Consider the following 13,091-nt stretch of genomic DNA (forward strand, 5'->3'; position numbering starts at 1 on the left):
GCAACCCAGACGCATCCCACGTAGGTGGGGGGTAAAACATTACTACCAGGCAGGGGGTAATTATTTAAATCGCAAATTAATGCCTTGCTGTCAAAGACAATCTTTGGTGTTCTGTAACAGATGCAAAACGGATATGTCGCACTGTTTGCTCTCATGCCGCCTCCGGGGCTCTCAAGTTTCCGTTACTTGGTTCACAACAGTGTAACGTTTCACCGCCGTTACTTTGTGCCCGGTATCCTGCCGCCTCGGGCGCTGCTGGCCAGATGGCAGCTCGCGGTAATCTGCTTAGCAGCGCGCGCCGCATGTTCTGAATGAGAGAGGTAAGACAGAGAGGAAAAAACAAAACAAAAGCGGAGCTCTGTCAAGTTCAGTTTTTGGTTTGGCTTTTTTCTGTTGAACTGTAACAGGCAAAAAATAATTCAAGTCATGTTTGGAAAGGACTATTTTTTCTTCTGGAGCGGCGTCTGTTACCGCTGACAGACAGGTGTGTGGAGGAACAGGTAGCTTGTTTTGTACGACTCATGTCAGAGCAACAGGTTGAATGTTTGTTGGCGCTGCACTTGTGATGGGGAGAGAGCTTTGTGCGGGGAGTCCGCAACGACAGGTAAATCTCATAGACGTACCACATATTTTAGGCTGTTATCTGCATAGGTTTACAAATTTGCGCAGCACATAGTCTTGTAGGCGGTTTTAGATAAAGTGTAAGCTTTTCTATCTCCTAACGGATAGTATAGATTGAAGCCTGGACCAAGTAATCTAACACTAGAGATGACTGCACTGCTGGCCTCTTTTTGTGCGTCTAAATGCGAAATTGAAGCTGCTAAGTATTGTAATGAAGAGAGCTTTCCGCTAAGCCTCAATTTCCAACAAACTTGTGTGAAAGCCCGTTTGGTTGGATAAAACCTGGGAGCCAAATGCCAGAGGAAAAAGGGCATGTTTAATTCAATGGGAAATGAAGAAAAGGAAAAAGCAATGTAGCAGTATCAGCTGAGCTGTGCCTCCATCAAGCTGTACATGATAGTGTAGGCTTTGGCTAGGGAATAGCCTGCATGGCATTTCACTCTCCCCAGATTTGTCTCATGTTGGATTTTGGTCTGACCAGGTCTCTCTTTCCTTCTCTCCTTCTCTCTTTTCCCTCTCTAGATTGTAAAATCCTACCTATCATGTGAGGGCTTTGGTTACGGTTTTTGTGTGCGTGTGTGTGTGTATATGTGTGTGCCTGTGAGGGACAGTGTAACAGAGAGCTAAGAGTCATAGCTTCACCCCAGGAGCACTGGCCTGTAAAAAAAATGTTACTGTTACCCTTAAAGCATGAAAGCATGACAGTCATCACTTATTCAAATCCTGCTAGAACTCTTCCAAAAGAAATCCAAATTCAGAAACATCTCTCTGCCTGCAGGAATGTTCCAAAGTCCAGACCTGAGATGCTGGATCCCTCGGAGAAACTGATTCTGGAATGTTGTGGAGCGAAAGGCCTGAGATGGACTGAAGAGAAGGGAGACTGGAAAACAGAGGCAGGGGCGAAGGGAGACAATGTGCAAAGGGAAAGGCAAACATGGGGCATAGGACACAACAAATGGAGAATGAACGGAGGTAGAGAATCACTTCGTAAGTTATGTAATGACAGCAAGTGGGGAAATAGAAATGATATGCACAGAAGTTGGAAGGACAAGACAGATGCCTCTGGGATGTTGTCAGTTGCAGAAAAAGAGGGTGAAATTGCACAAAGGGAGAGGGAAAATAATCTCTGGCCTATCTTTCTGTGGCTGTTGTCCCTGAAGAACATCAGTGAACAAAAGATGAAAAGGCAGAACATCATGAGGATGAGGTGGCGTCATATTCTTTTCTGGTTACCTCTCCTCTTCCTCAGCCTCTGTCCAAAACCTGCTTCTTCACAGGTAAGAGCTGCTTAAAGATTATCATTTCTGATTCAGATGCTGTTTAGAAGTCAGGCTAGGGTTACCCTAACCCATTAATAATAGTTCTGTCCAGGTAAGTTGAGGCACTGCTGCAGTGAGTCAAAATAAATCTGAAGAAAAAAAATTATTACATCATTATTAATTTCATCATGTAAACCTATGCTTTTTCCACATTTGTATCTCAAAACATCTTCAGATACATCATTTGCAAAGAGTACATTTTCCAGTTGAACTAATTCAAATAATATGCCTATATATTTTAATTATTTTGCTTGTAAAGGTCTTAATCTTGATAAATACATCACATGCAATTGTAAGAGTTTTCTATACAAAGTTTTTTGTGTTACATTGTGATTGATATTGTTATTATTTCTTTGAAGTAGATTCAAATACAGTATATGGCCTTACAAGTTATTATTGTATCCAAATGTTTGTGGCTGCAGTCCCCAAAGCTACAAAAACATGGCAAGACACCAGGATTAAAGGGATTATCAGACTTTCTCAATCTTTCACAGGGACACTTCCCACGAATGGAGAACATTGCTGCCTTTAAACCCGTGTCGACCTCGCCGCCTCGTTACACCTGTGGCTTTCCAGAGCGGAGCAGCTACTGTCAGTCACCTTCTTCTCAGGCTGAACTGCTCACATGTTATCAGGCCTTCTGTGTCCAAGAGTGTCCCTATAGATCCTCCACGCCTCCGTATGCTCCGCTGCTGCTGGCTGCACACAGGTAGCTTCATTAAGTTCAGAGTAATGTCAGGTATTTTATTAGTTATTTTCTGTCAAAACCTTTAAGGCAAAGCAAAATGAATCAATTAAAAAAATAAAACAATTGACTTATTTATTAAATTGTGTTAATGACATTACAATCGGTGTCTTGCTAATAACTGCAAGTTATTTGGTTTCTTAGGGAGAACATACTGACATGCCTGCACTTCATTCCATCAGGGGTATCTGTGTAACTGAAGACACTAACGACACTCGCCCTGGTACTCAGAGAGAAGCTGGAACCTCTAACAGTTTCGATGGGATTTCTAGTGGATCCAGCAGTTTGTTGTTTCAGCCAGGCCAGGATGGGTGCCTGGTCACTCCCCCTTCACAGAAACTTGGAGCAATGGGTTCCCTCACCTTGGCATTGTGGATAAAACCAAGCTCTGCTAGGGAAATGTGAGTCTGAATTTTGTAAGCTGTAAGAATACAGTTGTCATTGCATAATTGGAGATAAGAATCCTTCTTTAAATCGAATCATCCACTGAGTACTGCTTTTGTTAAAATTGATTAATTATTAGTCTTATCATACAGTTCGTTGTGCAGTACAAAATGTTTAGATGGCTTGACAGACAATGATTGTTTACTTCTTAACTCATAAGAAGCAAAAGACAGATGATAGCTGTGTGTGCATGTACATGGCAGCTATTTAATTGTGTGTGTGTGTGTGTGTGTGTGTGTGTGTGTGTGCGTGCGTGTTATCATATATGTTTTCTATTACTTGAGGTTTGGCTAATCTTTCAGTTGCATCATCCCTTCAAACCCTCTCCTCCTTCTGTAAAGTGCTGCAGTTCTGGTAGTTGTTGGAAACAAAAAAAATATTTAGCAAAATGCATTAGGTTTTGATTGAAATGTTTTCCGTTTGATTGAAAGCCATGTTTACAGTCAGCAAAGAAGCCAATTAAATCAGGTGGAAAAAAGGAATTGGAAAGGCTAGTTCATGAAAAAGAGAAGCCAATCAGATGAAATAGAGGCAGAACATGAGAAGATGGCGTGGCTGTTTTCTTGACAAATCCTATTTAAAAAAAACAAAACAAAAACCTAAATGGTGAAATTTGTTTTGGGAAAAACACCATCACCATTGCAGTAAGTCAGTAAAAGGACAGGTAGGTCTGTGCCCGATGTTCCCTTTGTATGATTGCAACAGGTGAAAAAGACTGAATATCTATTTGATCCAATTCAGGTTTTATTTAGATTGTTCCAAATAACAGCAACAGCCACCTCAAAGCACTTTATATTGTAAAGTAAAGATCCCAGACAATCAGACAACACCCTATGAGCAACCATTTGATTACAGTGGGAAGAAAAAACCTCCTTTTAAGAGGTAGAAACCTCCAGCAGAACCAGCCTCAAGGAGGGGTAGCCATCTGACGAGATTGGTTGGGGTTGAGGGGAGAAAGACAGGACAAAATACTAGGAATGGGTGAAACACACATGAATATTAAAATTTTATACAACCTCCTAGGACCTGGCGTCCACGTATGTGGACATCACATTTTGGGTTATTTAGACCAAAATACTAAATTTTTCTCTACAAGGGCCTGATATCCACTTACGAGGACATTATACTGCTACTGTTCTATCAAAATTTTAGACGAATACCCTCATTTGTGGCTCTTATTTTTCTTAAAAACAAAAATAAGGTAAAAAAAAAAAAATCTGGTAATTCTTTGTTTTTACATTCATCAGGCCCCAATATGCCCAAATATCAAAGAAAAATTAAAAATGCATGTAGTGGAAGAGTTCGGGTTTTAGGAGGATAATGTATTTAAATATAGTCAATTATTAGTACTGGGTCTCAAATACTGTTATATAGCATCAGAGTAGTGCTACACTATCCTGTTGTAGCGATGACATATAAACCACTCCTTCTAGACCACTGTGAAGTTTAGTCAAAATGTATATATATGATGATAGTATGACATTAAATATGATTTACAAATATTTACATGAAAGAGAAAGCCCTGTGATATCGATCCAATAACAAGGAGCAGGTCAGGTCTGGTGAGATCAGTATAACCATCAGGAAACAATTAGCTGTCATGTCACAGACATGTTGTGTGTAAGAGACAGTGGATGAGAGTGTGCTGGTATGTTCCAGGCAAGGGTAGCGTGGTGCAGAGTTACACACTCTCAGATCAGCTTGCAATCACATACACATGCACACACTCACATAGACAAGGCGCTTGCCCACACTCAAAGAGGTCAGCTGGCTTTACTCCGCAACCCTATCTCTTCCTACATACAGCAACACTTAAGGCAGGTGATTTGAACAACATGGCATGTCAAGAAATTGAAAGTAAGCTAAAAAAAAAACTACATAATGCCTTTGTTTAAATTCAAAAATTTAGCTGATAAAGCAGGACTAAATTGATTTGGCAGTGAGCTGTTTTTACACTGTCAGACTAGGGATGGACAGCTTAAAATAAAAGTATCAAACTAAATTCAGCTTCAGTTGCAGAGAAACCATCTTATCTTAACTGTAAAAATGTAGTGTCTGCATTAACCACAGGTTAACAAAATTATGTTATGCTAGTAGTGGAAAATGCAGCCTTGAGTTGATGGGCTCGGTCTCACGTTTGTAGTGTTCAAATGCATCTGACACTCAGGTAATGTCAAAGCAATAAAAAGCTTTACATAACTTTATTATATAACTACAGTAGTATTCAAAAGACTTGTAATATTAATTTATCTCATCAAGAAACATAAAATGATCTGGTGAAGTGTCATTATATTGTTTTTTTAATATGATCAGGAACAGTTTGCACCATTTTCACAAACAAGGACAGTTTCCTGTTTTGTGGATTACTTGGAAATTTTGAGTGAGCTGTTAAGAATATTTGGAGATTTCCAGACATACTGCATTCACTTATTCAGCAGTGTACCAAAAAGATAAGTGTGACCAGGATCTTTACACTAGTGATAGCTCTGAAGGAGCTTTAGTCTAACACCAGACAGGCTACATACATGTTGTACAAACTCTGTGGATGTTCAGTTAAATGTCAGTGTCTGTTAAGTTTAACTCAGATGGAGAATCATTCAGAGATCAAATCTCTCCTTTAAATTTCACGCTGTGATTTTTGTTTGTGAAGTTGTCTGTCTCAGGATTCAAATGACAGACAAGTCTTGTCTTGGTCTGTGGAACATGACACCTGTATGGCTGAATGCAACTGAATGGAAGTAATATCTCCCCCCCTTCACTCACTCTTTCTCTCTTCGTTGCTCTCTTTCTGCTGCTGTCGTTGGCTATCATTCTTTTGTAGTAGAGATGATCATGGCTGCCATCAAAGAAGCCAGATGAAAGGAGGTCTCTATCCTCACCTCTGTCCATCTTTCCTCACCCCACTCTCTGTGTCCCTCCCCCTCTTTGTGATTTCACATCCCTCCCCTCTGAACAATGAACAGACCCAGCCACCTGTTCTTCCAGACGATGGTTTTTACAACACTGTGGCTTTGCTTTATAGAAACAGATTATGGTGATAGTAGTAGCAGTGTGTATGTTGAGTATTGTGATGTACAGTTAGGTACATAGGTATTTGGACAGCGATGCTTTTTTTCCCTCCTCTCTGCATACTACCAAAGTGGATTTTAAGTCCAGCAATAAAGATGTGATTAAAATTCAAACTTTCAACTTCAACAAAATGTTGTAATAACTATTCAGGAATTCAACCATTTTTAGACAAACAAAAGGGCTGGACAAGTTGTAAAGATAAGGATTGTTTGTAGTACTTGAAAATCCTAGAAGTGTGGTACTAACTTGGCTATTGTAGAGTGTTTCTATGTCTTGAGAAACTCTTGGTTTGCTTTTGCAGTATGCCTACTTTTATTATCCATTTGCACTACAAATTGCTGTCCAATCGGTTTTGCAGCAGTTGGCTGAATCTGAGCCCTGCACACCTCAGAATTCATGCTGCTACTTCTTTCAACAGTCACATCCTCAATAAAGAACAGTGATCCAGTTCTACTGGCAGCTATACATTTGACATGTAGTTGATAAGATACTCCTAAACTAATGTAATGTTATCTGTCTGAGATTTTTTTCTCACTAGGTGTTTTTTTTTTTTTCTTTCAGCTTATTGACACTGACCTCAACTTTTCTTTGGACCTCATATTGAGAGCTTTAGTCAATTGCTACCAAATACAAGTTCCATCCTTAGAAATTCACTCCAGAACTTTTATCTGTTTAATTTGTCATTGAATTATGAGTCATGTGGACATGAAGTGGACATGAAATTGACATAAAACTGGTTGTCGGTTACTTGTCAAATTATTTTACCTCTGATAATAGGGGCCATGTATTTAAAATATTTGTATTTTGTTTTTGTTAAAACTCCTTCAATTAAAGCTGAAAATATGCACTCCAGATATCTGGATTGTCTTTATTAAAATTCACTGTGGTGGTCAAATGAGAAAATTACAAAATTGTCTTGTTATCCAATAAACCAATAGGTTGACAGTCTAAAAATTGCTTAATTTTAAGTAAGCATATAGCTTTAAAACAAAGAAGCAAACATTTTTTACTGGTTTTATGAAATGTGTGTATTTTTTTTCCCCACATATATCATTCTTAATATCAGACTGCTGCTCACATAAAATTAAGTTGGACTCTGTGATGTTCAGGTCAATATGTATGGCCAGTAATAATTGCATACCTTCCTTAATAGACACTTTTATGTGTGTGTTAAAGGAAAAGTACTTGAAATAATTTCTGACTCGTGTTGTACTTATAGCAATTTACCTATTGGTGTTTTTTTTTTTATATTTGTTTTCTTTAGCCTGTCTTTCTATCTTTCTCTCCACAGAGACTCACTTTTATACCTACGTGCTTGTACAGACATACATTCAAATGCTCTTTTTCTCTTGCATGTACCTAACTGTGATTTATAGGGTTTCCTGCTCTGGGTTCATAAAAGCCATGATTTCCCATAAAATGTCAGTGATGGTGGTTAATATGACACGTAGAGAGTGTGTGCGTCTGCGCCTCAGCGTAGCAGCGGAAACCTTACAGTCATGTAAAATATTGATATTCCATGTGAAAATGTCAGAATGAGAGACTGTGTGTAGTGTTGCTCAGCTTCATGGGTGTTAGAGTCCATTCTTCCCTTTGTTTCCTGAGGTGAAGCTTTAAAATTCTTACTGCTAAATATTCATGTGAACCTTTTTGGACTGTCAACTGATGCAGACATAATTGAATCGTTTATTGTTTATGTGTGTTTTTTGTTTCTCTCAGGATGCTCCTGGAGAAAAGTTCAGAGCAGCGGCTGTTTTTTTCTCTGACCGTGTCTGGGGAAGCTCTCATTCTGCGATATGGTCAGTCCAACAATCAGACTTCTATGAACAGCTTTAGAACAGAGGGCAGACTAGGACTGGAGAGCTGGACACATCTTGTTTTGCAGGTGAGTAATACATAGTTTAAGTATCCCCATGGTGAGTCGTGTTAAAGATGCTATGGTTGGACACTGTCAGAGGTACATGAATTTGATCGTGTATATTTACACCCAGCCCGCTTGTAATCATTCTACCATGAGTTTTGTTTGTAGCTGCAGTACTTAGGGCTGTGAAAGCGGAATTGTCTCTTTTTATTATAATCTGATTTTCTCTGTCATCCTCTGTGTCTGTTTTACTCTTTCATTCTCTGTCCATTTTTTTCTCATCCACTCTGTGAGCTGGTGGTAATTATACTGGAAAACATCTGTTTTGGAACAGCTGCTGGGGCCAGGGGCATACACATTACTTCAGACACACAGACACAAATGCTTTCCTTACACTTTCAACACAATATTTCAAAAGTCTATGGCCTGAATGAAAACAAAAGCAAACAAGCAAACAAAAAACAAAGCTGCTGAATTTTAGTTACTTAAGTTATTTGGGACTTTTTTCCGTGATTTGTACAATATAACAAAGAAAGTACAGTCTTGCCTATACAACTGTATCATTTTTATTTTACTTAAATATTTTTCTAATTGTTGATTCTTTTAATATTTTTTTTAGATAGCAGTACTTTAGTGCATGTGCTTTTGTACATAAAATTTGATGTATTGGTTGATAATTCTTAACTAAATACATTTGTCTAATTAAGTTATCAATATTTTTTCCCAGCTAAACTTGGCATCTATCGGTACAATTCAAGTGAACTTGTGAGTTTCTCAATGCAGTGCCTTTTTCTGTCTAAATATTTTACATATATATGTACTGTGTGTTTTCTTTGGGTTTCTTTGGTTTTATTCATTTTTATTTCTTTTTTCCACACTATGAGTTGATGTAAGTTTTATATGAAGTAGAAATTTTAGGAAACATTCAGTAAGAAATACAAGGTGGTCTGGACAAAATGAGGCTTTCATTAGCACTGATCACACTAAAATGGCAGGTAGTGAAGTGGAGAGAGTTTTGAGGCCCCAAATGGATCCCTATGTGTGTTGATGTGAGTGTTTCTGGTCCGTTGAAGGGTATCATTTTACAGATTACTCCACTGGACAATCTCTCTCTTTCAGGATCTCTGAATAACACTAAGGCTAGTGTAGGGGGAAAATATGGTTAACATGGTAAGCCTTAAATTCTTGCAACCTAAGTTGTATTTTTTTTCTGTAAAAACAGAACAAAACACAAATTTTAACAGGCATTAGTAGAATTTATCCTGTTAGCAATATGATCTGAAATTTAGCTGTTGAGTACAGCTGGCATACATTTTAGGCAATCCAGGAAAACATCTTCAGACATCAGATAAAGGCCTCAGATGTCTGACCATAAACAAAAAAGCATAACTTTTCCCATCAAACCTCCCATCAGACCTTTGACAAAACAGCATCAGACTAAAAACGGAAAAAAAACGCATCAGGCGATATAGTCTCAGAAAAAATGCATCAGACTAAAGGGTCTCAGAAAAATCAGCACCAGATTAAAAAGGTCTCAGAAAAAGCGACATTGGACTAAAAGGTCTCAGAAAAAAAGGGCATCAGACTAAATAGGTCCCAGAAAAAATGGCATTGGACTAAAGGTTCCATGCTTCTGACTAAAAGGTCTCAGTCAAAACGACATCAGGTTAAAAGGGCTCAAAAAATGGCATCAGATGATATGGTCTCAGAAAAAAACGCCATCAGACTAAAAGGCTTCAGAAAAACCACATCAGACGACACAGTCTCAGAAAAAAGTGAGAAGCTTCCTGCCAGCCAAATTATTTTCCAAGTGATCAGTGTGCGAGACTGGCAGAACATGGCTGTGTCCAAATTCAGGGGCTGCTTCCTTCAAAAGCCACATTTGAAGACCGATTATGTCAGAGTGAAATGATGAAAGCTGTCCAGTGTCATCCAAATGTGGCCAACAAATGCGTCCTACTTTCCTCAGTTTTGGAGGATGGGTCGCACCTATGCTTCGTCCTCCCTATACCAGGATTCATTGCAAATCAAGGTTGAAGGAATTTTTGGGGAAAAATGGTGGATGGTCAAACGAAGAGGTCCAGAAATAAACTTTTAAAAGTAAGTGCTGAGTTTTATCGCCCTCAAATATTCAGCGGAACAATTGTGAGTATAACAAAGACTCACTTTCGGCCAAGTTATGTGACATTACTGATATTGCCACTAAATGTGGGTTAGGTCCTCCATGATTTGGTTGGTTGGTCAGTTAGTTTGTTAAGTTAGTTTCTGGCCAAGCTGAGTCTGTTTGGCGATGTGAAGCCAAATGTACTTAAAGGTTTTGGGAAAAAATGAGCAGACAGTTCACTTTTGACCTGTGGATTTTGTTAAGGAAACAGACAGACTTAACCATGACATGCGGAAGTCATAGTTACATGAGCTCTCATCTTGTAATGAGCAACTGATAATAAGACAGACAGTAAATGGATAAGTCCTCATTTTGTTTCTGCTGTTTTTGGCATGCTTATATTATACAACCTGAGACCGTTACCTTTCTTATAAAGCCCAAGATAGGATTCTGTCCTGTTTCCCCTTTTTTAGTTTTTTTTTTCTCTCTGATATATAAAATATTTCCATGTAATTCTAAGAGAAAATTGTGTTTTGATCTGATAGTTAACAGATATTTAACAAAGTTATCTGATTTTGTTGTTAAGTGGCATGGTTAATTTCCTTCCGCAAGTATTCAGAGTCAGGAGAGACTGAAAAACCCACCAGTGAGAGGTGATGAGACAGAGGCTTTCCACCCCTGATGAAACAGCCGGAAAATTCAGCAATGCGAGGAAGATGATGAGGAAGAGGAGCCAGCAGCAGCTCAGAGAAGATGAGAACAAATAGCGGTTCTCTGTAGTTTAGAAAATGGTGGAATCATTTAAAAGAAATTCTAGATGTTTGTTTCTTGTTTGCAGAGGTATCGCCAACACAAAATATAACTGCTTCATTCAGGGAATGACAAAAATAAATTTGTGATGAATCACTGATGTTTTTCCTGCAGGAAAGGACAGGGGAAAGAAGGAAAAATAAAGGCAAGCACAGACAACTTTGACAATGCTTTGATGTATCCAGAATATATTTAGTTAAAAAATGTTCTTAACGAAGTGGGATTGTGTTGGTTTTAGTGGAAAACGTATGCAGCTGACTTAAATAAAATATTCAAAAGAATTGCAAAAAGTTGTTTTTGCAGTTCTTGTCATGAAGTTGTCTAAGTATTTTATAAGGATGTCATGTGTCTGTATCCTCTCTCCTATTAGACCCTATTACCCAAAAAACATCAGCCTGTTTTAATGCTCTTATATCTTTAAAATCTTAAGAAAATTATGATATTGGAACTTTTCATCCAGTATAAGAATATTTACTACATCAGTTTACATTTCATTTTATTTGAAATCTACAAAAGGATCAAATCTTTTTAGTCTACTTTTAGCTGTTACTGTGATATTGCCCTTTAATATAACTAAGTAAAGCTTTCAGACAGTCATACAGGTATAAAGTAATATGAAATAGAAATAAATGCCTTAAATTTGAACTAAAATGTAATATTTGAGACAACAGAGTTAAATTCCACCACTGATAACTTTTTAATGTATAAAAGTATATATAATATAACATAAGACCTATTATATTTGTATCGTCAAAATGAAAAGAGACTAGTTTCATGAGCTACTCTAGAAAACTAGTTTACTAGCTAAAGTTAACATTACTGTTGGCTAAAGGGACTCAGGCCATGGCTGTGGCGTTCTAACATACACCTCTGATGAAACATCACAATTTTCTCCAATAAAAGTAAAATAAATTGCATAAAATAAAGACTTTCTCTATTTCGGTCGTCCACGGCTGTAGCTGCTACTGTCGCGGTTGCTAGGCAACAGGAGGTGCATTGTAGGCTTGGTTAGACCGTCTAATTTAACAGTCAGCTAGTCTTCGCAGGTCCTTCCTTTGCATTACCCGGCCTACTTAGACCAGTCCTTTGAAGGATGCAGGCCCTGACCTGATAACAGCGTCACCTGCTGGAAGCTTCTCTCTGAGGCACTTTAATCAGTAGCATAAACTCAGCCACTTACAACATCTCGAAACACCTTGCTACCATCCTAGCACCTCTTGTGGGGAACACCCCACATCACATCAAGAACTACACCGACTTCACCGACAAGGTCCAGAAACCTACCCTGGACCCAGATGAAACCATGGTGTCCTTTGATGTAGTCTCCCTCTTCACTTGCATACCTACCACGGAGGCAGTGGACACTGTCAGAAAACGACTACAAGAAGACGGCTCCTTGGAAGACAGGACCAACTTCACACCCGATCAGATTTGCACACTGTTAGACCTCTGCCTTACCACTACATATTTCAAATACAACGAGGGTTTCTACAGACAAAAACATGGCTGTGCCATGGGCTCCTCCGTGTCACCTCTTTTAAAGGGAGAGTACCCAGCCATTGGTACAGATATGTAGACAACACCTGGGTCAAAATCAAAACACGAGAAGTGGAATCTTTCACTGTGCACATTAACGCCGTGGATAAAAGCATCAAGTTCACCAGGGAAGACACAAAGGACAACTGTTTGCCCTTCCTGGACTGCGCTGTGCACATTGAAGAGAATGGCAACCTCAACATTGAAGTTTACCGGAAGCCCACAAACACGGACCAGTACCTCCTCTTTGACTCCCATCACCCTCTGGAACACAAACTTGGGGTAATCAGGACCCTACACCACCACCCTACACCCTCTAAGCCTGAAGGGAAAAAGAAGGAACACACACATGTAAAGGAAGCACTTAAAACATGCGGCTATCCTAATTGGGCGTTTATAAAGTCAGCAAAGAGGCACGGAAAAGAAGATCAGACACTAGCGAGGGAGGATAAGAAAGACAGACGCAACAACATTTTCATCCCCTATGTAGCTGGTGTATCAGAGAAACTCAGGAGAGTTTTTCTCCAAGCATGACATCCCGGTGCATTTCAGACCCAGCAACACACTCAGACAAAAACTGGT

The 13,091-nt window shown here is 38.9% G+C and overlaps 1 protein-coding gene across 4 annotated transcripts in view; it reads left to right on the plus strand.

The window, feature by feature from the left end:
- The window catches only part of ush2a (Usher syndrome 2A (autosomal recessive, mild)), a 223,245-nt gene continuing 210,154 nt past the window's right edge, over window positions 1-13,091 (plus strand). For 2 of the 4 annotated variants that reach the window (XM_082534722.1, XM_082534719.1), the window contains exons 1-5: window positions 493-604; window positions 1,400-1,898; window positions 2,435-2,649; window positions 2,868-3,086; window positions 7,918-8,083. In XM_082534722.1, coding sequence (XP_082390848.1) covers window positions 1,425-1,898; window positions 2,435-2,649; window positions 2,868-3,086; window positions 7,918-8,083 — 1,074 coding nt within the window. In that variant the 5' untranslated portion in view covers window positions 493-604; window positions 1,400-1,424. The other 2 variants (XM_082534720.1, XM_082534721.1) reach the window with 2 other exon arrangements.

The sequence above is a fragment of the Aulonocara stuartgranti genome (genome assembly GCF_965226115.1).
Source record: "Aulonocara stuartgranti genome assembly, chromosome: 1".
NCBI lineage: Eukaryota > Metazoa > Chordata > Actinopteri > Cichliformes > Cichlidae > Aulonocara > Aulonocara stuartgranti.